This window comes from Maniola jurtina, chromosome 22 (genome assembly GCF_905333055.1).
Source record: "Maniola jurtina chromosome 22, ilManJurt1.1, whole genome shotgun sequence".
Taxonomy (NCBI): Eukaryota; Metazoa; Arthropoda; class Insecta; order Lepidoptera; family Nymphalidae; genus Maniola; species Maniola jurtina.
In genome coordinates, this window is record NC_060050.1 from 8,965,128 (window position 1) to 8,991,202 (window position 26,075).

General features: G+C 36.3%; 1 protein-coding gene across 1 annotated transcript in view; it reads left to right on the forward strand.

The window, feature by feature from the left end:
* LOC123876992 overlaps nucleotides 1-26,075 on the forward strand; it is an 83,167-nt gene that overhangs the window by 29,221 nt on the left and 27,871 nt on the right. The window contains exons 2-7 of the mRNA XM_045923469.1: nucleotides 4,508-4,605; nucleotides 6,359-6,536; nucleotides 19,009-19,120; nucleotides 19,639-19,718; nucleotides 21,301-21,434; nucleotides 23,294-23,496. Coding sequence (XP_045779425.1) covers nucleotides 4,539-4,605; nucleotides 6,359-6,536; nucleotides 19,009-19,120; nucleotides 19,639-19,718; nucleotides 21,301-21,434; nucleotides 23,294-23,496 — 774 coding nt within the window. The 5' untranslated portion in view covers nucleotides 4,508-4,538. The remainder of the gene's footprint in view (nucleotides 1-4,507; nucleotides 4,606-6,358; nucleotides 6,537-19,008; nucleotides 19,121-19,638; nucleotides 19,719-21,300; nucleotides 21,435-23,293; nucleotides 23,497-26,075) is intronic.

The window sequence follows — 26,075 nt, forward strand, 5'->3', positions numbered from 1 at the left end:
CAAAATTTTTATGTCAGAAAAAGCTAATCGCACGAGTCATGTTTTGATTTCATTACTTCAATATTCTTTTATATTACGCAGTCGAAAGAATGATGGTTTAGAAAATCTTGCTATAAGCGCATTTTTTAAGTTAAAGGTTTATTATATAAGTGTGATATGATAGTACATTAGAAAAGTTCTAATTTAGTAATACGTACAATGAAAATGTATAACTAAGTCAATACAAGCAAGAACAAAGCTAATAAAAATTTGTGAGCTCATAAATATATGAATAATAACCGTGCCGTGGAACTTTGCTATATGAATATTTGCATACGTTAAACGAGATTAATATCAATGACTGCGAACCATTTTATTGCTCCTCATAGTTCTTCAAAGTTGTTTACTCTGTTTTTGCCTACGCATGAAATATAACAAGATTTTTGTTTCTGTGAAGTTAGCCTATATGCATATTGCATATAGAATAATATTATAGCACTTACAAGCCTGATTAATAATAATTTTCACTTTTCCTGGCTAAAGTATCTATTTCAAGACTAGATGACCGGCCACAGCTTCACATGGGTGGAAATTCTTAAAATTCTCTATTACTAGCCGATGCCCGCGACTTCGCCCGCGTGGATTTAGGTTTTTTGAAATCCCGTGGAAACTTTGATTTTGCGGGATAAAAAGTAGCCTATGTGCTAATCCAGGATATTATCTATCTTCATTCTAAATTTGAGCCAAATCCGTCCAGTAGTTTTTTCGTGAAGCAGTAACAAACATACACACACACACACACACACACACACACACACACACACACACACACACACATACAAACTTTCGCCTTTATAATATTAGTGTGATAGTGTGATAGTCTGAAACTGTAGACGTTACATTAAAGACAATAATAACTCAAAATTTAAAAACCTATATAAGAAAACTAGAAAAGAGCTGATAACTTTCAAACGGCTGAACCGATTTTCTTTGATTAAAGCTATGAACACTCTCGATTAAGCCACCTTTCAAACAAAAAAACAAAATTAAAATCGGTTCATTCGTTTAGAAGCTACGATGCCATAGACAGATACACCTTCCTTCCATAGGCTTCCATCTAAGACTACATCATCACTTATAGGTGAGATCACAGCCAAAGACGAACTTGTACTTGTTATTGAATTTTTAAACACAGTTTCACATTTTGAAATAACTGAAATTAAAGCTTTTAGAGCTTTAGTTAAAAAACCTCTGTAAATACGATACCCCTGTGTAAAAGCTGCAACAGTGCAGTAAGGTGAGGGAGGAATGAAACTTTATAACTAACGTAATTAAATCCTGCGGGTAAGCTGTGCTTGAGCTTAACAAGGAACCGCGTGAAATGGCGGATAATGAGACGAGATGGTTAGAGTTGCTAGTTATTAAGTTATTTTTAATTAATATGCTTTTGTATCTGCATAATCTGACGAGCTCCCTGGCGCAGTGGTCAGCACTGTGGTCTTTTAAGTGGGAGGTGACGGGTTCGATTCTTGGCATAGTCGATTTTGATATTAATTGTTTATAAATTGCCTCTGGTCTGATCTGGTGGGAGACTACAGCCGTGGAGAGTTACTCGTACCATTATACAATGAAACGATTTGCCAATTCGGTACGATACCGTGTAGAAACTGAATAGGAGTTTAATAAAACTGCCATACCACTTCTAAGTTAGCCCGCTTCCATCTAAGAAAGCCTACATCATCACTTACCACTAGGTGAGATCACAGCCAAAGACGAACTTGTTATTGAATTTTTAAACACAGTTTCACATTTTGAAATACCTGAAATTAAAGCTTTTAGAACCTTAGTTAAAAAACCTCTGTAAATACGATACCCCTGTGTAAAAGCTGCAACAGTGCAGTAAGGTGAGGGAGGAATGAAACTTTATAACTAACGTAATTAAATCCTGCGGGTAAGCTGTGTTTGAGCTTAACAAGGAACCGCGTGAAATGGCGGATAATGAGACGAGATGGTTAGAGTTGCTAGTTATTAAGTTATTTTAAGTTAATATGCTCTTATAACTGCATAATGATTTCATATGAGTAGTATTATAGCTGTTAGAGTTATACTAAAATGTAAAAAACCGGCCAAGTGTGAGTCGGACTCGCGCACTGAGGGTTCCGTACTCGGGTATTTTTCCAACATTTTGCACGATAAATCAATATACATAAAAATAAATAAAAGTCTGTTTTAGGATGTACAGGTAAAGAAAGCACTTTCATATGGTACCCCACTTGGTATAGTTATCTTATTTTGAAAATTGAAACGCATTTTAATTTTTTGTAAATGATATAACCACAAATTCGCGATTTTCAGATTTATTCCTATACTTGTGCTATAAGACCTACCCTACCTACCAAATTTCATGATTCTAGGTCAACGGGAAGTTCCCTATAGGTTTCTTGACAGACAGACAACAAAGTGATTCTATAAGGGTTCCCTTTTTCCTTTTGAGGTACGGAACCCTAATATTTATCTTTTCTACATTATAATTTTATACTAACACTTCACATATTAAGAAAAGTTTTTTTTTTTCAATATTTAACGAAAGATCATGAATTTAAATACCTATTATTTGTTCTCTGCGTGGCTTTTTAAGTCCCGTGGGAATTCTTTAATTTTTCAGGATGAAAAGTAGCCTATGTCACTCGCAGGTCTTTTACTACCTATATCAATTTAAAAACATGTCTATGTATTCTTCCATTGCGGTGTGACTAAAGAACAAACCAACAAACAAACACACTTTCGCATTTATAGTATGGGTCGGGATAGTGACTAGACGATGCCTGCGACTTCGTTCTCGTGGATTTAGGTTTCTCAAAAATCCTTGTGAACTATTTTGTTTTCCGGGACGTAAAATTAGTCTATTTCCTTTACTGGGATATAAGCTATCTCAATACCCAATTTTCGTTGAAAATGGTAAGTAGATAAGTTGTATTAACAAATGGTACTGAAAAATTAGCAGCTTATACTAGATTTTTTAAGCCAAACAAAATAGTATAATGCTCTGAACAAAAGAACAATGCATATTCTTTGTATAGCATTGTTTTCTTATTAGATTTAAAAGTTATTGCAGCTTACGTCTTCATAAATAAGGAAGAAAGCCGAGGCAGGAATATGAGAAATAATAAAATTGCTGACATACATTGTTTTAAAATACATACACGGTAAGACGGTAAAAGCTTTGAGTAAAAAGTTCTACGCTACAGATGTGAGCTCTGATTTTGCATACATTGTGAATTTAGCTTTATTTTAAATCAGCTTGTATCTATTATTTAAACTTTAAAGTAAATATCACTTTATGTTTAAACAAACCTATTTATATCATATAAGTAGGTAGTTACACAGAAAAATAATATCATTTTTATTATGAACCGATATGCCTGTGGAATAGAGATAGTTTATAGGTACCCTGAATTAACCCAGGCTATATTTTATCCCGGAAAATCAAGAGTTCCCACGGGATTTTGAAAATCGAAATCCACACGGACTAAATCGCGGGTATCATTTAGTTGGCAATAGATAGCTGTAGAAGTAGAGGCAAGAATATTATGAGAGATCTAACAAAATTGTTGACATACATTGTTCTAAAATACACAGTGTTACACTGAAAGCGTTAAGTAGAAAGTTTCAAGTAAAAAGTTCCACCCTACAAACAGATACTCAGATTTTGCGTACATTGTAAAGATTTTCTTAAACCAATTTGTATACTTAAGGCTAACTTGCACAAGCACACGTATTAAACTAATATCGCACTGGGACACCATAGCGGCGCCACCGTGGTGTCTTGAGCTACCAAACGAGAAGCACCAGAGCAGATACCAGGATCGTCAGTTTTAAAATTGATGTTCAAGAGTTGACACTGCTTTTGTTATTCGTATGACCCTTACGTGTCCCTGCTTGCGCAACTGGGGATGGAGGAGTAAGATACCAAATATTCCTATACATATTAGTGGTTGCGCCACCAGATAGTGGTCCCAGCTGCCGCTGCCACATTAGTTGCGTAACCAAGCGGGCCCTAGATGAGGTTCTCTCCATAGAGCTGCATAAATTTTGTTGATAGAGCGACTGGTTACGCCACTGGTGTCCTAGTGAGAAAGTACCCTATAACTGATTTAGTTAATTTTTAATGCCGTCCCTTTTTGGCAATAGCATTATGCCCTTGCCAAAAAGTGACAGCATTACAAAATTTAACTGTCCATTATAAATCAGTTTATACACAGTACAGTCATACTACTAATATTATAAACCCGAAAGTTTGTTTATGTATAGATGGATGTATGTATGTTTGTTACTCTTTTACACAAAAACTATTGTTACCTAAACTAAACCCTTTATCGCCGGGAACGAAGTCGCGGGCATCAGCTAGTCATACATATGTATGTATCAGTTTTATGCAAGTGATATGAATCATGGGGTTCCGGGTGAATCCCAGATCAGATTTTATTTTCATTCATTCATTCATAGTTTTTTTTTTTTTTTGTTTCAGAGAGCCTGCGGAGCGGGTAGGATGCAGCGGCATGCACCGCACCGTGCTGCTAGCGGCGCTGCTCACGAGGGCGGTAGCCGTCCACATACACATCACAGGTATTTTCAAAAAAAAAAAAAATTCAAAATATTTTTACTCAATTAGACTTTTACAAGTACTTTTGAATCGTCAAAAGCATCTACCACTAGTTGGGAATACCGCCGCCCATGAACATTTGTAACACCAGAGAAACCGCCAATGCGTTAACAGGGCTCTCTCCGTCACTCGTTTCATACAGTCGTAGTTCCAATTTCATTTGAATACTAAGCAACCAAAGTCCATGAAATTTTGCAGACATATTCTAGAAACTAATATCTGTGTCTGTGGTGTTTTAGATTTTTATAAAAATGTGTAGTTTTAAAATTACAGGGGCTCAAAGATTTGTATGAAATTTTTTAAGACCGCGTAACTTTGAAACCGAATATTTTAACAGTAATCTGGAAAACCACAGACATAGATATTAGTTTCTAGAATATGTCTGCAAAATTTCATGGACTTTGGTTGCTTAATATTCAAATGAAATTGGAACTACGATTGTATGAAACGAGTGACGGAGAGAGCCCTCTTAATTATTTTATACCAAACACGTATCAAAATAGTGGAAGAACCTGCGTCTCCCCTGGAAATCGCGCCCAGAGTGCCTTCGACCACTAGGCCACGGTTCACTTAAAACCTATGAGTGAACCGTTGCCTAATGGCACAGGTTTACGACAGTTAGGGAACTTCGAGGCTTCGACGTCACTGGCAGGCTTCAAATGTTAGCACATTTGACGTAGGTAGCCCTAAAGTAGCCCTATTTTTTTATGATTTCACGTCACCATAGCCTAAATATTTGACATAATATCGCCGATTCAGGATCAAACAGAGTTCCCTCTTCACCTTAGTTCATTCTGCCAGTGGTGTTAAACACTTGTGTAGTTTGAGTTTCCTTTTTTAAGTTATTAGCTAATAATTTAAAAAGAAAATAATAAAAGCTTCTTTCTTCTGTTCATATCTATATACTTTTTCCTGTAAGCTGTAAGTTTTCCTTGTAAAATAAAATAAAACGCAACTTACATATTCACGTTCACGCTCACTCTCTCTCACACACATACACGCACATACGCATGCACACATGCACGCCCACATACATAGACACTCACGCACACACACACACACACACACACACACACACACACACACACACACACACACACACACACACACACACACACACACACACACACATTCTTATTTAATTTTTTAACTTACTCACATAAATTGTAAAAATTTATTAAGAGAAAATGTGTAATTGGTGATATTTGTGTAATTAGCTTTAAATGAAAATTAGAATAAGTTCGCTGTAGATTTTCATGTAATAAATAAAATAAAATAAAGTATTTATCTACTTAGTGATGATATGGAATGCAACAGAATTTGTTTAGGTATTGTTTATTCAAGTTAGTATTCAAATAGTAGTGTATACGTAAATTATTAGCTTAGTGTTATCTAAATATTGATAGTTGAATTCCCGTTAAACAAGATAAATAAAAGAAATAAATAACTTGTTTGATTGTTTTGTTGCAAAAAATGAGTATCCCATTTATAGAGAGAGAGCCAGCGCGAGCCAGACTTTCGTTATTTTATAAAAGCTGAAAATTTCTCTGCGTATAGTCCCCAACACGAATGATCAGCGACTATGAAGTTATGGTGGGTTTGGCTAGTATTAGAAATCACGTCATGCATAGCCAGACACTTAGTGTCATGGCAACCTCCTGCCAGACGCCTTTTAGGTTTAAAAGTTTCTTTAAAGCTAACTTACTTTTGTTCTAGCGCCACCTGGAACTGAATCCACGTACCTAGCGCAAAGCACGATGCCTCCTACAGTGTTCCACAACCCACTGAACGCCAAACCTCGCCGCATCACTAGCAGGAAGGGAAAGGCGGACTCTCCAATGCTCAATTATATATTCGACTCCTATGCAACCAGTAACAAGCATTTTCATGACAAGTAAGTACCTACCTAATTCATAATTGAAGAGAGTGTAAAAGGGTTTAACCAACAAAAACAATATTTCGAGATAATTTGAACGTTTGACTTTATTTTCGTTATAACCTTAATATTAATATCCACATCCGTTTTTTATGGTTCCGTATGCTATAAGATATCTTAGACATCTTAGAGTTAGATATGGTAAGGTAGGTAGGATTACGTAAGATATCTTAGAGTTTTTTTTTAATAATTACATTATAATCAAGCAAACATTGACAGAAATGCAATTAAACCCCAGTAAAAAAGCATTTTAGTGCATTTTTCATTTTTCATTCATCCTGTGTTATTTAGAATTTAACAGACACACACGAAGTTGTCATGGAAAAAGGAACGAACTATGAATCTTACGCGATGCCTGTTGAATCACAGTTTTCAAACGTTTTGAATCCTTCTTTCGTTAATACTATGAACCTTCATTATGTACACAGATAACGAATAAAAGATACATTGTACTCTATATCGTAATTTTGTGTATAGTGTGATGCAAGGTAAAAATTTTTGGATTTTCTTTTTAATCCCCGACCCAAAAAGAGGGGTGTTATAAGTTTGACGTGTGTATCTGTGTATCGGTGTATCTGTGTATCTGTGCATCTGTGTGTCTGTCTGTGGCATCGTAGCTCCTAAACTAATGAACCGATTTTAATTTAGTTTTTTTTGTTTGAAAGGTGGCTTGATTGAAAATGTTCTTAGCTATAATCCAAGAAAATCGGTTCAGTTGTTTGAAAGTTATCAGCTCTTTTCTAGTTACTGTAACCTTCACTTGTTGGGGGTGTTATAAATTTTAAATTTACACTTGTAGTCGAGTAGATTAAATTTTTGGTGTTCAGACACGTTTAGTTACTAAATAACTTGCTACTCGGCTAAAATACTAATTTAGTCTGAACCAGTCTATCGGTATAGATAGACAGATTTTCTCATTTATAATATTAGTATCTACCTAAGTAGGTATGAATATGTATTTATGTACCTATAGCTATAATGGAATCTAACGTTCTGCACTCCAGTTTTATTGAAAGGAAAATAGAAAAGAAAATAGGAAAATGCTAGTAAAGTTTGACTTGAGGCCGGGTTCAATAAAAATCTGTGTTTGATACAAAAATAGATGTGTGGTACAGATGCTGCGGTAAGAGGATTGTAGGTAAAGTACTCAGAAATGCACTAGATATTTTAGATGGCCTGGCTTTTAAGTACCTTTCTATGTTGAAGCATTCTAACACTTATTTTATAGACATCTCGAACTTTTAAAGACTGTGGATTTTTCGCTTCTCTGGTTATATGCAAAGTCATCAGAGTGTTTTCTTATCAATTTATAAGTTTTTTGACGACCTTTCTAACTTTCTTTCAGTGGTAAGCGCTGCGGTTTTATGTAAAAGGTCCCACGTTTGTTTCCCGGCAGGGACAGTCTCAGAATTTTATAATTTCCAAACTGTTTCTGGTCTGGTGGAATGTAGTGGCTAGTTACCACCCGACCCGCAAGCCGTACCACCAAGCGATTTAGCGTTTCGATACGATCCATCCATCCATCCATCCATCAGCCTGTATGCGTCCACTGCTGGACATAGGCCTTTCCAAGAGCGCGCCACCAAACACGGTCCTCCGCCTTCCTCATCCACCCGCTTCCCGCCACCTTCTTCAGATCATCGGTCCAGCGGGCAGGATACGATGCCATGTAGAAACCGGTAGGGGTATAGGTTTATTAAAACTGCCATATCTCTTCCAAGTTAGCCCGTTTCCATCTTAGACTGAATCATCACTTACCACCTGGTGAGATTGCAAGGGCTAACTTGTATCTGAATGAAAAAAAAAGAGTGATGATCTCCTCTTCTCACTAAATATATTATCTGATGTCTTTCTATTTCTATTTGTGAAATAACTGAACAAAGTTCCGAAGCAAACTAATTATAACGAAGCAAATTAGCCAGAGCGGTTCACGCTTGAACAAAGTTTATAGTCTCTTTGTTAACTAAACCACTGGATCGCGGCTGATATATACAAGTTTAGGTATACAAAGTGATTGGCTCCCCTGGTCATATATAACTTATACTCGTATCATACAAACTAAATGAATGAAAAGGACAAACTTAATGATTAACATAGCTTTCAACTTAGGTTGAAATCTATAGAGCCCACTTTAACTTTGCTCTGACTTAACTCAGAGTTGAAACGAGACAATGTTATGTAGACAGTATAAATGTATTTCTTTTTAACACTGTCTTAAGAGGGGTCTCTCCGTCACTCATTCCATACAAACGTATTTCGTCTCTCATTGGAATACTAACCAATATCATACTCAATGGAGTTTTGTAGAAACGTTCCGGGAACTAATATCTATGCCTGTGGTTTTCCAGATTTCCGTTAAAATATTCGGTTTCAAAGTTAGGTGGTCTTAAAAAGTCACATACAAATCTTTGAGCCCCTGTAATTTTAAAACTACATATTTTTAGAAAAATCTAAAACACCACAGGCACAGAAATTAGTTTCTAGAATATGTCTGCAAAATTTCATGGACTTTGGTTGCTTATTATTCAAATGAAATTGGGACTACGATTGTATGGAGTAACTGACGGAGAGAGCCCTGTTAAGTCTAAATAAAGTCAAAATGTGAGCATTAGATCTAGAAACTTGAGTCCTTGCATATAATTCTCTCTACAAAATACTATCACGTTTTCAGGAAAGACACCTTAGTGAAGTCGGTACCTTACCTTACCTACCTTTACAGTTTACACCACCTTACCTTACACCTTAGGACACCTTAGGTGGGTCGGTCGGTGAAGCTGGTCTGATTAATCATTAAGTTGAAGCCGTATTCTAAAATAAAATATCAAAAAGTAAGCTTCACAAAGATATCTCGTACTGTGAAATAACTGTACAAAGTTCCGAAGCAAACTAATTATAGCGAAGCAAGTTAGCCCGAGCGGTTCACGCTCGAACAGAGTTTATAGTCCCTTTGTTAACTGAACCACTGGATCGCTGTTCCGTGAGATGTCGCTCTGTTTTACATACTTGAGACCAGCGCAGCGGTTGAGATCTAATTCCGTCTTGAATATTCCACTTAGCGTATCCTCGGCATTTAACCAATATTGTCTGATATACCTACATTCTACAAGCTTACTCAGAGATTGGCTGGTCACTTGGAATAGTTTTGATTATTAGATATATTATGTGTTTGAATTAATTGCCGGCTCTTCTCAATAGAAACTGCTTTTCGAACAGTTGGTAGGTGGATTTTTGACTTGTCTTTTAAATTCCATGAGTTGGCTTATATGAAATCAGTATAAATAATGTCTATTCATTTAACTTCACATCCCTGGAGTTAAACTAATATATTTTTGTTTTCATTTTCTATTACACAACAAGAATCTGTACTAATAAATGGTGAAATGTTAACAGACAAGACTGACGTCTGTCTGTTAACTTTTCATTGGCCATCTTGACAGCTTGACGGGTAGGTAAGTATAGAGATAACTTGCATTCGTTATTGGACATGGCTATTTTTAACCCCCGACCCAAAAAGAGGGGTGTTATAAGTTTGACGTGTGTATCTGTCTGTGGCATCGTAGCTCCTAAACTAATGAACCGATTTTAATTTAGTGTTTGAAAGGTGGATTGATCGAGAGTGTTCTTAGCTATAATCGAACAAAATCGGTTCAGCCGTTTGCAAGTTATCAGCTCTTTTCTAGTTATTTCTGTAACCTTCACTTGTCGGGGGTGTTATAAATATCAATTTACACTTGTTTATCTTGGAAAATGAGAGTTCCTATAAGATCTTTACAAAAACCTAAGTCCACACGGACTAAGTCGCGGGCATCATTTAGTTGTAAAATTTTAACATACCAGTGAACCTACTCCATTATAATAGGTGCCTACTTTCATAAATACCTAGATGTATAGAAGCGAACTACCAAATTATTACTGTAGTTGGAAACGAGCTTAGGGAAGATCATTTCACGCTTGAATAACATACAATTTTATAGTCCCTTTGTTGTTAGTGGGAGTATATTCGGGAAATTGTATCGGGAATTCTGGCTAATTTTCTCTTTATTTTTATTTTACTATTTCGAGAAATAATGAGATCAGTTTTTTGTTTAGATAGGTATTACCTTACAACATTAGTTAAATTAAGAGATAGAAGTTTATTTCAAGTAACAAAAACTCTTATAGGTACCTACGGAATTTAAATGCTAATTATAACCTATATAATAACTACCATAAGCCCGCGAATTCGTCCGCGTAGACCACACTTTCAAACCCATATAGAGAGAGAGCCAGCGCACGCCAGACCTTCGTTATTTTATAAAAGCTGAAAGTTACCTGCTCTGCGTATTGTCCCCAGCTCAGGGAGGAAAGATCAGAGACTATGAAGATTGGATCATGGTGGCTTTGGGAGATAACAGGTTATAAAGGGGTAAAAAATCTTACGTCAAATCCAAAAGTCCAACTTTTATATACTTTCTTCGGAAAAGTATTAGAAATCACGTTATAAACATTGCCGACAGACGGACAGACAGCCAGCAAAGTGATACTATAAGAGTTCCGTTTTTCCGTTTGAGGTACGGAACCCTAAAAACGACAGCACTGAGGGTCAGATTTATAGAGCGCACTTTGACTTTGCTCAGACTTAAGATTGAGTTAAAACGAGACAGATTTATGTGAGGGATATACATCTGTCTCATTTTAACGCTGTCTTAAGTCTAAGCAAAGGCAGAGTTCGCTCTATAGATCTCACGCTAAGACCTGTCGAGTTAATCTATTTTAGAGATTGTAGAAATAGCCACATACTGAATACTATATAGGCAAAGCCTAGACAAGTCAACTAGTAATATCTATATAAGCACGCTTTGATAAACACAATAATATTATTTTGAACTCATTTTCCACAGTACGTAGAACATTACTGAACCACAGTATGAGTATGTTTGCAAAAACAACACTCATTGAAAACCATTTTCTGAGAAACTATTACATTCCAACTTGCTCCCTAACAACAAGTTTCGTTTTCTGAGATCCAGCAGTTTTCATATTGTTAAAATTATACTTGTATTGTTTCAGTGTTGGCAAGAAGTTTATTTTTGACTAGCTGACGCCCGCAACTTCGTACGCGTGCATTTAGGAACTCTTTAATTTTCCAAGATAAGCTTTTCCAAGATAAGGAAACTATTTAATACAGAGTATATCTAATAATCTATCTTCAATCAATCTGCAAAACTCGGGTCAATGCCCCAACCTCGACGCGACATTGACCCCGAGTTATTTACGTAGTTTTCGTTGACCTCTAGAGTCAGTCAGATATTTTATTTGCATTATATTGTGAACTTTTAAAAATTTAGAATGTTTAATTTTTTTTCGCCTTTTTTGGTGGTATCTTATCAGTTATCATCAGTACTATCACTTGTCTTCGTTTATGCTAACTTTCTGGTTACACCTTGTAAAAAGTCAGATTTTACTGTATTATATTTCAACTTTCCAAAGTTATTGGTTAGAAAATACTAATAAAATCCATTATCTAGGACAAAAAAATAAGCGATATTAAAAGAAAAACCAACTCGGCTCAGATAGCACTGATAAAACAATGACAAACTTTTGCTGCGGTCCGAAGTCGTTTAAATCTCCTACAATATTTATCAAGATAAAAACACTATCTTGAGAAAGGAAAGGTATAGGTAGATAGAGCCTATATTATAAATTATACTTAATATGGTCGAAGTGGCGAAATTATTAAATGGACTCAATGACGTGTCCGTTAACAATAAAATCTTATACTAAGCATACATACTGGTGATAAAACCACATAAATATTAGGTTGCTTTATCATCTGTATGCCTAGTATAAAACAAAACCACCTAAATATTAGGTGGCTTTATCATCTGTATGCTTAGTATAAGACAAAACCACCTAAATATTAGGTGGCTTTATCATTTGTATGCTCAGTATAAGAAAAAACCACCCAAATATTATTAGGTTGCTTTATCCTCTGTATGCTTAGTATAAGACAAAACCACCTAAATATTAGGTGGCTTTATCATTTGTATGCTTAGTATAAGACAAAACCACCTAAATATTAGGTGGCTTTATCATTTGTATGCTTAGTATAAGACAAAACCACCTAAATATTAGGTGGCTTTATCATCTTAAAAGTAAAGTAAATCTTAATGCTTAGTATAAGATTTACATCTCACCAACGTTTTTAAAATTCGATCGTCAAAACTCTTTAGCTTTCAAGTAAAATGAACCTTAATTAGCTCTGTTTTAAGCCCGAAGTTAGTCCATACAGCCAGCGCTCCAAGTGAAAACCTGTGGTGGAAACGTTGCAAAGTTAACAAAGTAGTTAAGGTTCATTTTTTTTATCGCTAAAGTTTTTCAAGGCTCGAATTCGTAACGAATTTCAACGTGAGTGAGCTGTAAAATCTTATACTAAGCCTACTGGTAGTAGGTACATACACAACTTTGCCTCAAAACTGTTTTAGGCAACATGCTTTAATATGCTTTAAACAAAACTATACAAATACAAGGTGTAAGCAACAAGCATATTATATTCACATCCATTTACATCTTACCAAGCTTTTCAACTAAACAATTTTGTGCAGCGTAGTTTTGTAACAAGCTGAAATATGAATAGGTAGTTTCTGTATGCAAAATTGTTTTCAATCCTTGTTGAATTTGGAAACTGGATTGTAATTGATATTCCCTCTACTTGGTTTTCAAAAAATCAATCAAAAAGTGTGTTTGTTTGTTGGTTCGTTAGTTTAATGGTTGGTTCTCCAATCACGCTGCAACAGGGCAATGGATTGACCGGATTTTTCAAATGGATAGAAGACCTATAGAGTGACATGACTTTTTAATCTTTTTTTTATCCCGGAAAATTTGAAGAGAGTAAAAGATTTGTCACGGAATTTTTGAAACCTAAATCCACGCGGACGAAGTCGCGAACATCAGCTAGTCACACTAATATTATAAAGGCGAAAGTTTGTATGTATGTGTATGTTTGTAGGCATCAGCTAGTTTATGACAATTTATAATTTATTGTGTAATTTTCTTTTCATATTCACTCGGGAAAATCAACTTTCATCTTGAAGTTTTAGACACAAAGTGCAGCGGTACTTATAAGATGAAGCCATTCCTCAAAGGGCACATCTTTACCGATTGGGTGTTTCATTAGCCACGACGGCAAATCCCTGCACCATGAAGTACCAAAGATAATATCTAAGTCTTAAGTTGGTCTGAAGTACAATAAACAAAATCATTGTCAAACCAGATACCATTTCTGTCATAAAAGTTTGCTTCCAAAACTTGATTGGTACTGAGTACTGACCTAGTTAAAGTGATTTATCACCACTAAAGCGTTTTGACGGCTTGGATCGTTTCTCAGGTCGTTGTACCTATTGGTCCAAGATCCTAGTGTCACCAGACGTTACTTATTTTCTGAGAAAGGAAATGTGTGTGGTAACTTGTACTGTTAGAGTGTATTTTTACTACACGCATATTTGCTAGCTTGTGCCGAAGCCAATTTAAAGATATCAATTTTTAAAGGTGTGTTAAAACATTACCTACTCACTTTTCTTAGAGTCTGAGTGATGATTTCTATGTATATTTGCTTAGTATCATAATATAAAAATTACGACTGAGATTATACCTAAGTAAGATTATGAATGTTATTTTTTCGCGAAACTTTAGAGCGTCTGCTGGTAATTACCACCGGTGGAAATTGTCTGGTAGTATTGAATATTAATTATATTATTATTAACAATCTTCTGTAAAACATACATAAAAACTTACACTTTGACTGAAACTTTAGTAAAGTTTTTACATAGATATCTTTAGCAGCTACTGATACATATAAATCGGCCCACAGCGCAAGTTAGCAGATATGCGCAGGCTAATAGTAGGTACACACCAACACTAATCCTATCCCACACATTTTGTCTCTCAGAAAATAAGTAAGGTCTGGCGGTTCCGGGATCTTGCTCCTATATTCGTAAAGTGACAATTTTAAACTGTCCAACGGCACTTTTGAAATTTTATAGTCCCTGTAACGCGTTCAGGAAAAGTTTTAATAGTTCGCGAGCTCCTTATAAATTGTTTCAAGTCCATTACTAAAGATATCACGTCAAATATTGAAGGAAACTTGGAGACTTTAACCTCAAGTTTGTGAACACTTTATCATCGTTAACAAGTTTTATTTGTTGTTTATTATTTAATTTGTAGTCTTTTGCTGACAATATTTTGTAATTATAACTTACTAGCTGATGCCCGCGACTTCGTTCGCGTGGATGTAGGTTTTTTAAAATTCCCGTGGGAGCTCTTTAATTTTTCGGGATAAAAAGTAGCCTATGTGCTAATCCAGGATATTATCTATCTTCATTCTAAATTTCAGCCAAATCCGTCCAGTAGTTTTTGCGTGAAGGAGTAACAAACATACACACACACACACACACACACACACACACACACACACACACACACACACACACACACACACACATAAACTTTCGCCTTTATAATATTAGTATAGTATATAGTAGTATATATTAGTGTGATAAGTCGGCAGATTTAAGAAAGCTCCAGGTTAATATATCGACCTTCATCTTTGCTCCTATAGACACCGCTTCTTCGTTACTGTTAGCCTGAAACTCTTCCATTTATCTCACTTTGGCTGGCACACGAATGCTTCCAGTGGAACGCCAGAAGTTGGACGTATAATGTCACCTGTATAGTTTAATTTTCTTCTTTTCCAGCTTTAGGTATTGGTTGTGATGGGTGCAAAGATCAGCATTCAAACCGTTTTATGCCAAAAGATACCCAAGGATTCCGCAAGGCCTTTCATGTTCCATTAAATTATATATTTATGTAGTTATATATACTAAACATATTGTTGAACACTGCATAGTATTAAGAATACAGACAGATAAAGGCACTTGCAAAAAATGCCAAAATAAATTAAGTTCTTGGTTCTGGCGTTTACCGGTACCAACTAGGTCGAATTTAGGCAAGTAGCCCAGTTTTGCATTTTAATCCAGGGCACAACTGTGTGGCATGTAAAATTCATAAGCTCCACAATGAAAGAAAATATTTTTATATTAAGAGAATGTCTCGTTCAAGGAGGGCATAATATAGTCGCGTGTCTGAAAGAATGCTATAATCTGAAATTAATTAGGCAATATTAAAATATCATTCTTTTTTGTTGTGTTTGAAGATAAAAGCCTTCGAACAATGCGTATTGTCAGTCAGTCAGTTGTGCAGTAATGACATATGGATTGGAGACATGGGCGCTAACAAGGGCCTCATAAGAAAGCTCAGAATCATTCAAGAGCCAGAGTACCCAAAAGAGGTAATGGGCAGAGCAAATAGTTGGAAACACACAAACACACACAAACCCCCCCCTCTCCCCCCCTACACGCACACTAGGTGGACATAGTACGTCATCACACGAGTCGCAGGAAGCCACTGGATCCAGGCGGCGTAAGACCGTGGCGTGTGGTAGACGGTAAGTGATCCTAGAGATCTATGTGGGTGGGTGTCGATCGGTTGGTAATGAAGTTGATGATTCTTTTTTTTCGTTATTTTGCTTACTTTGCTGAGTATGATTTTTTGCCATCAACTAAACTTGTTCATTTAGTAAGTTCAATTTTCCAAGAACACGGTTTCGTTCTTTAGGAAGCCCACGGATGACGTCATGAGAAAGTTTTAGCTTAGATATATTATAGCTGGCTATCGGAGCCCAGCCTTGTAATGAAATTATGCAGACGTTTTCTTATAAAAGGACATTTTTCTAGCGTCGGGAAATAAGAGTCGCAGACGTTTTTACCAAATAATGCTTTTAGCGAGTCTCTATCTCTTTTGTTTTTCTTTAAAGAATTTAACTTTTAAGGCTGGCTGAACTAAAATAGCGACTTTAAAGTATACAATTTGACTCCTTGAAATTGTAACACATGAAAGGCGAGAAGCATCCGTTTAGAGCTAATTTTTAACCTCCGTCCCAAAAAGAGGGGTGTTATAAGTTGGACGTGTGTATCTGTGTATCTATGTTAGTACTTATATCTAGTTACTGTAACCTTCACTTGTCGGGGGTGTTATAAATTTTTAATTTACACAAGCTGATAACTTTCAAACGGCTGAACTGATTTTCTTGGATTATAGGTAAGAACACTCTCGATCAAGCCACCTTTCAAACAAAAAAAAACTAAATAAAAATCGGTTCATTAGTTTAGGAGCTACGATGCCACAGACAGATACACAGATACACACGTCAAACTTATAACACCCCTCTTTTTGGGTCGGGGGTTAAAAATAGAAAACTAGGTCCTGATTTGAGGTAACACCAAGGTGATAATTCGCAACACAAATTCTAATGATCACTAACCACGAGCATTTGCAGCGCGCGTCGTAATGAGATTAACTAAGCTCTCTATGGCTTAATGATGCGTTATGAAGAGATAATCTACGATTATGTTAGCTGCTCAGGATTTACGCTTCAGTGAATGCTGTTTAATTAATGTGCTGTTTGATTGCATTAATTGCGTCCATCATCATCAATTATCAACCGACAGATGTCTTTCGCGTACCTTGAGACTAATAAATGCCACTACAGCTTCACAACCCATTGAACTATGTCGGTTATTCTGGTACCATTTGCATACCGACGTCAAGTATTGTCTAAAAAGCAATGACAATTAAAGGCCGATTTACACCAACTGCGTATACAGCACGTACAGGTGACACGTGCGTATTGACGCGCATAAACCCCTAACACACCGGGTTACGCATACGTCCATGCTTTACGCAAGCGGTGTGCCATGTTTCATACAGTTCCATACATTACAACGCAATTGATTCCGAATTTACACGCGGGTTTGAAAAACACTGAAACTGCAAGGTTTGGATTGCTTTTCGGGAGTAAAATAATAGCGCTAAGTTTCCACTAGCATTTAAATTACACCCTGTATTATCAAATTTTTCATAGTCATACAATGTGTAACATATTAAATTTCGTCACACCAGTGAAACAACGGCAATAACTTTTAATTAGCGCGTCGCGTGACAGCTAATCGTGAAGTCGGCCGTTACGGAGGCGTTCTCAAACATTTTCGTTTGTTTTGGCGCGCGGCTAGTATTTAAAGTGTGGTATTACTGGAATTTAAATTAATGGCTCTTGTGTTTTGCCTGGAAATACAAGTTTTATACCTTTCCAACAGCATCGGAATCTTCATTTCTAAAGATCATGATACCTCACCTTTAATATAATAATAGAAGTTTCAGCTTTTAAGATAAATAATATTTACTTCTAGCTGATGCTCGCGACTTCGTCTGCGTCATTTATGTCACTCTCCAGTCTCCAGGTATTTGACTCTATCCCTGTAAAAAATCCATTCCATTGCTCTGTTGCGCCGTGATTAAAGGACTAACCAGTAAACCAATAAACCAACAAACAAAGAAACACACATTTGCATATATAATATAAGTATATAATAAGGATAGTGATAGAGAATCTCCACGACTATTTCGGAGTGGAAAACCCCTGGAAACTCTTTGATTTTCTGGAACAAAAAAATTGCCTATGTCCTTCCTTGGGGTGTAAGCTATCGCTTTACCTTTCGTCAAACTTAGTTAAGCAGATGGGCTGCGAAAAGATAACAGACAAACAGAAACACTTTCGCATATATATCATTAGTAGGTACTGATATGGATTCTTATCAGATATTATTGAACTGGGATCGAACATACTGTATTGTGATAATATTATGATAAAGTTCCCAAATCGAACACGCATACGCGCGCGTTTGGTATGAAGTCTCTGAGCAGCTTCGTCGCGTTTTGGTTTAGTTCAGGCTTTGCATAATATACATATTATATTTACGTTCACTGTTGACGAAACTAATCAAATGTTAGCATTTAATTAGTCAGTTTGGAATAGGGAGTAGGCACAGCGGAATTCATTTACAGGAAAATACGTATAGCATAATATTATTATCTAGTTGAACTAAAATAAATTAATTTCGTTATTTAAAAAAGGTACCACGTCAAAAAACTGGTCAAGTGCGAGTGGGCTTCGCAATTGAGGGGTTCCGTGCCATCGTACAAGATATTTTAACACTTTTTATGTGCAACACTGCAAGTTAGTTACAACAGCGCCATTTATACGTCATATTATGTGATTTAGTAAATTAATTTTTTTCGTGAGTACAAAGAGTTCTTTGTTTTACCGCTTGAGTTAATTTTTACCACTTAAGAGTTAATTGGTTTGGATACGATTATTACTATCAGTTAAATAAAATCTATCAAATATCATAACTGAAGTACATAGTTGTGTTTTAATACACTTTTCAATAGTCATTAACATAATTAATCAATTTTATGAGTGTATTAAAGTGGTATTGATTGACTAGGCTTTGGCGAAGCCCTGAATTTTTTTTGTAATCTGTTTCCATTGTTATAGATTCAAAGCCCCGTCATTCGAAGGAGATATGACGTCGGATACTCTAGTCAATGCCGATACGGGCGCTACGGTTTTCTTCGACTGCCGAGTGACGTCGTTGCGAGATAAAACGGTTTGTAATTTCTTCCTTCATTAACCCCCAACCCAAAAAGAGGGGTGTTATAAGTTTGACGTGTGTATCTGTGTATCTGGCTGTGGCATCGTAGCTCCTAAACTAATGAACCGATTTTAATTTAGTTTTTTTTTGTTTGAAAGGTGGCTTGATCGAGAATGTTCTTAGCTATAGTCCAAGTCTTAGATATAGAACCAAATCGGTTCAGCCGTTTGAAAGTTATCAGCTCTTTTCTAATTACTGTAACCTTCACTTGTCGGGGGTGTTATAAATTTTAATTTACACTTGTATAAAATCAGGTAATAATTATGTGGTATAGAGGAAACAACTTCCTTCAAAATATTATGACTATGAGTTTAAAGAGTCTGGTTTTACCGATTCCATTGTAAACGAAACTTAAAAAAACGGATCGGACGAAATCTTTTTTCAGAGCTTAACCTACTGGTAGTGACATCTAGTGTTAGAAACACTGGCTAAAATACTGTTTATTATTTCTGTACAACTGCCTGTATTTCTAGGTTTCATGGATAAGAGTGTCCGAAGAAGATAATCTGGAATTACTTACCGTAGATTTAGAAACGCATACAGCAGATTCTAGGTGAGTTACCTTTACAAATTTACACGTGAATTAGCTATAAAAAATCGGTCAAGTGCGAATCTAACTCGCTTATGAAGGGTTCTGTACCAGCCTACAAGAAATTACACTTTTTTTTGAATTTCATGGCGGCCAGAAATTTTTATTATTGGTTGTTATAGCGGCAACATATACACATTCAATGTCAAATCTCTACCTATTACGGTTCACGAGATACAGCCCGCTGACAGACAGACAAATGGACAACGGACGGACACCGTAGTCTTTGTAATAGGGTCCCGTTGGTACCCTTCGGGTATGGAACCCTAAGAATAGATGACATGAAAAATAAATAGATGCTGATCCCTAATCAGGACGTCTGGGGTTCGATCCCAGGGACCCACCCGGTGCTAACTTTTTGGAGTTATATATTTTTTTTAAAGAATATTAGCTATTTTAATCATAACTAACATTCCCCTTTCCCCTCCAACTAAGCGTAAAGCTTGTGCTAGGAGTGGGTACGACAATAGTGCAACGGCTGGGGTTTGAACCGCCGACCTTTCGGAATTCAGTCCACTCCTATAACCGTTGAGCTATTGAGGCTTAATTCAAAATTTAAACCTTTAAAAATCTTTCTACTTCCATTCATACACGTTAATCTACGCTTATGAACTTCGACTATTGATATAATGCGTAAAGAACGACTTCTCACGCACCATTTTAACTTATGACGTCACAGTTGACCCATAGAGTTAAAATGGCGCGTGGGAAGTCATTTTGTATGGTCTATATTCTAAGTTCTACATAATATTACTAGGACACCATCTGCTCACAGGGTTTTATGACAATTCAGTCCATTAATTGCTATCTCAGCGTCACAGACAGTTAACGTTAACGTCCTTCAAGGATAATGAAAATAATTTTCCACTCTAGTTAACGATTTAAGCTTAACTAACGTTTATTGTCAAATTCGTTATGATAAGCGAGTTTGCTTTATGGCGCTCTAGGAAATAGGAAAAGCTTCCGACGAAACCTTTGACGATATTTCTTGCCGACTTTTCTCAGTAGAATCTGCTTTCTGAGCCGGTGGAAAGTTCTTGATATGTTATGAGAGCCAGACGTCGGGTTTCGTCAAATAAATATTCTTGAATTTGAATTTCGCCTCTTAGCTTATAAAAGTAGATTTTATGGAAAAAAAAATTGTAGTAGGTAGATTTTGAGGCACATAGAGATAGCGGTGAAGATCGAGTTGGGCTCTGCCCTTTTAGAGTTCCGTACATAATAATAAATTATGAACATCATATTTTGGGTGTATGAAATATTTATTTTCCGAGCAAATAAATAATCCATCTGCCCCACCTGTGATACGGCATTAACCGCTTCTCACCTATCTACGCAACGTTCGTTGGCCTCTAGCGTCAGTCAGATGTTTTATTTGCAATAAATCGCGAGCTTTTATAATATAGTTTTTTTCGCATTTTTTGTGGTATCTTGTCAGTAAATAGCCTGGTTGGTTGCACTGAGTTTTGTTGTGGACAAACTTCAATCAAGAGAACACTGTTATTTTATTCAGTACACATGCACTCAACAATTTTACTTCTGTTAGGTACAAAGTGGACGTAGCGGCCGAGACGTGGAAGCTAACGCTCTCGGACGCCAAAGTTCAAGACTCGGGTATATACTGCTGTCACGTGTCCACCCACCCGCCCATGCTGAGACGGTTTAAGCTGATTGTACATGGTATGTATTTTTTTCTATTCTGATGTACAAATAAGCCCTTGACTGCAATCTCACCTGAAAAATACAAAAATAATCATCAAAAAATATCTTTCGGAATACATTATTCCAATGTTTGAAGATCGATCGGGCAGAGAGTAATCTGAGAACAGAGAAACACACCACTCCTACACATCTGCAGACTATGGCAGGAATCTGTCGAGACTCTAAAGCTTTTTTTTATCCAGATACAAGTAAGCCCTTGACTGCAATCCCACCCGGTGGTAAGTGATGATGCAGTCTAAGATGGAAGCGGGCTAACCTGGAAAGCGTATGGCAGTTTTCATTAAAGCCATACTCCTTTGGTTTAACACGGCATCGTACCGGAACGCTAAATTGCTTGGCGGTATATTTTCGCTGGTAGAGTGGTAACTAGCCACGGCCGAAGCCTCCCACCAGACCAGATCAGAATTTTAGAAATTATAAAATTCCAAATCCCTGCCCGGGAATCAAACCCGGGACCTCGCATTAATAATACCTACCACAGCGCTGAGCCACCACTGCGCCAGTATCAAGATGGTGATAGGGGAAATACTTTGATTTTCGGGATGAAAAGTAGCATACGTCAATCTCTAGATCTCTGTTGATTGAAAGACAAACCATCAAATCAACAAACAAACACACATTCGTATTTTAAAAGACAGATATCTATGACTCATAGACCATAGTCCATTGTGCGGAATCACTATGAACAAAATCTGGGATAAATACTGCAATAAAAATTCAGCCGGACCATTAAATCTTGCAAAGAAAATAATAGAAAATATTGCTGACATAAAAGAGGCAAAACCACCAACAATAACATAATCCCTTCATTGTTTTTCTTAAGGACTTGTGCTTTTCCACACTATCAGACACCGATATCGGATACGACATTCAGTTAATTATTATAGGTTCTATCCAGAAACAACTGCAATATCATAAATTGGATAGATGGTAGCCGTAGCGTTTTCTGTTATCACCACTACAAAATGATATAGTGTAGTACCAATGCCTTCTATTTAAAGTACTATGGCAGATGGGTCATTCAAAACATGAATATTTGCGGCAACTTCTTTTTACTTACAACTTTATATCCAGTATCATACTAATTCTGACAGCTTCATCGCACAATTTTTGTTTTTCAATAACACATTTTTGGTTTGAAAGCTTTTCAATAGCACATTTTTTTTTAAATGTCCATACTAATAGGCAAGTAGGTACTAAGTTTAATTTAGTGTTTTGAATATTTTACTGGCTTTGTTTTACATGTCAGTTTAGCGATATGAGCATAATGACACTTATATCACACTTCACACTAATATTATAAAGGCGAAAGTTTGTGTGTATGTGTGTATGTATGTGTGTGTGTGTACGTTTGTTACTCCTTCACGCAAAAACCACTGGACGAATTTGGCTGAAATTCAGAATGGAGATAGATAATATGCTGGATTAGCAAATAGGCTACTTTTTATCCCGGAAAATCAGAGTTCCCACGGGATTTAGAAAAATTTAAATCCACGCGGACGAAGTCGCGGGCGTCAGCTAAAATAGCATATTATTACAATCACAATGTGTCTTTGTCACATCACATAATGTGCAGTAATTATGAACCATAGATATAAATGAACAAAACGAAGCAATGTAGTAAAATTGTCCATTTGTGCTATATTTAAGAGTTGGGAATGTTCCTAGATCACGTTTTCTGAACTACGTGTTCTAACATGGATTTCACATATGACTCTGACTTTTGCTGCCCACAATATGTCTTTTACAATGCCCTATCGTATCAGATCGAATCGGAAAATGGAAAGCGTTTTATTTACCTCGCAATATTTTTCCAGCGCCCGAAATAAAAATGAACAAAGAAGCTTTTCTGGAGAGCGGTGAAACCCTGTCGCTTAAATGCGCCGTATTGCACTTAAGTCCCGGGGAAACGTCGCCGGAGATCCGCTGGTACAGAGGGAACAGTACGACGTCGTTCGACGAGCTTCGGGGCGGAGTTTTGATAGAAACGGACCTTTTGACATTGACCAGTCATTTACAGGTAAGCTTTTTTCTTAAAGAATATATCGAATACCTTTTATTGCTACCTATGTTCTGGAGAAACGTTGTCTAAGACCAGCTGGTATAAAAGCAACATTAGAACGTCATTTGATGAGCTTCGGGCGGAGTTTTGATAGAAACTGACCTTTTGACATTGACGAGTCATTTACAAGTAAGCCTTTTTTTATTGTTATCACATTAAGGCACTAATATTATAATAAGACACTAATATTATAAAAGCGAAAATTGTGTGTGTCTATGTGTGTATGTTTGTTACTCTTTCACGCAAAACTACTGAACGGATTTGGCTGAAATATGGGATGGAGATAGATTATATTATCCTGGATTAGCATATAGGCTACTTATCCGGAAAATAAAAGAGTTCCTAAAGGTTATTGAAAAACGTAAAAAATTCGGTTCAGCCGTTTGAAAGTTATCAGCTCTTTTCTAGTTACTGTAACCTTCACTTGTCGGGGGAATAAATGTTTAATTTACACTTGTTTATAAGTAGAGTAAATAAACATAACGTTTATACTAACAGTATAACCAGCAAATTGACACAAACGTAACAGAATAGATTTCCAATCAGTTCAATACCGACGCTCGTATTTACAATGCAGTTTTAAATTAACTCGCAATTTGTTGCGCTCAGAGTACGCGGGAATTCGAAAATCGCTAATAGCTACAGTAGGTAGGGGAAGTCCGGGAGACTTGCTCAGGTGGGAGAGTTGAACCACCTTTTAAAATTCAGCTTAAATTTCGCGCTAATGAAACGTCAAGACGGTCATTGGTAAAGCGTGGGAGGCCAATAACCAGCACGCCGCCATTTTTTACAATGGCCGGTTTGTTTGGCTATCAGGCTCGGAAAAGTGTTTTTGTTACGACGGAGTAAATTTTATTAATTTATGTATTTTTGAGATTGCGGCCGTGTTTATAGAGTTACGTATTGTGTGTTATTACTATTGTACTGCCTGATTATTGTAGTTTGACATGTGCTAAGTATTTTTTTGCTAAGATTGATTGTTTTTTCTGTGAGTAAAATTTAATGGCAAAGTAGTATATGCGGGAGAGTTGAACCATGGCGGGTGCGGGAGATATGACCAGTGGTTCATGTCTCCCTCTACAATGTTTGTATGGAAAAATTTGAAGTTTTATTTAATAAATTTAGAAATTTAGAAAGAAAACTTTGAAAACTAAACAAGGTTCGAAACAAAAAGCCCAGAGAAAGAAAACTGGAAAAGGCTAAAAAAAATAAAAATGTTAATGATGATAGTGAAACCAAGTGTGAAGACGTGTGTGAAGATGTTGCGTACGTTTTAGGGTTCCGTACCTCAAAAGGAAAAACGGAACCCTTATAGGTAGGTCTCATAGTACAAGTACAGGAATAAATCTGAGAACCGCGGATTTGTGGTTACATCGTTAAAAAAAAAAATTAAAATGTGTTTCAATTTTCAACATAAGATAACTAACTATACCAAGTGGGGTATCATATGAAAGGGCTTTACCTGCACATTCTAAAACAGATTTTTATTTATTTTTATGTATAATAGTTTTTGATTTATCGTGCAAAATGTTGGAAAAAATTTCCGAGTGCGCGAGTCTGACTCACATCAGTTTTTTCTTTATAAGAAAAGCAATAGCTATGTTCATTTATGATTTAATTTCATTTTGTGATGTTTTGTTTAATATATCTGTAATTTAAGCTACAAAATGTTTTTATTTTCCCCTTTAAAATGCTATGTTCAACTCTCCCCAGACCCCGGTTCAAGTGTCCCTCGGGGTGGGGAGAGTTGACCCAAATCCCATTTTTCATTCAAATATATATAACATATTTCAGTATTATAATTTCGAAAAAATAATTATGCATAAGTAATCCTAAATAAATAAGCTACTGTTTATAATTACAATTGAATCACTAAGCCTCATTTATAAGAAAATACGACACTGTAAGCAAAAAGCGGTTCAACTCTCCCGGACTTCCCCTACTATTTGTAAACGTACATTAAACTAGTAAAAACTGGTTTTAAATAGGTCAAACGACAAATTAAGCGAGGACTGTACTGTACCAGTTATATATTTCGTGTTAATCCTACTGGATTTCACTAATATCGCATTGAACTACTAGTCTCGGAGCTTGTAGAAACTTTTGAACAAGTGTTTTATAGTAGATTAGAGGGTGTCCGCGACTTCGTCCGCGTAGGTTTAGGTTTCTAAAGATCCCGTGAGAACTGTTTGATTTTCCGGGTTAAAATGCCTATGTCAATTACAGGCACGCAAGCTACCTCGGTACCAAGTTTCATACAAATCGGTTAAGCGGATGGGTTTTTAGGAATCCCGTGGGAACTTTTTGATTTTCCGGGATTAAAAGTAGCCTACGTCCGTTCCCGGGATATAAGCTAACCCTGTACCAAATTTCGTCAGTATCGGTTAAACTGTTGGGCCGTGAAAAGGTAGCAGATAGAAAGACAGACAGACACACTTTCGCATTTATAATATTAGTATGGATTTTTGTGTTTTATAATGTGCAATAAAGTTTAGATAGGTAGGTACCTCTTACTAACCCCAACTAGCTTGAAGAAC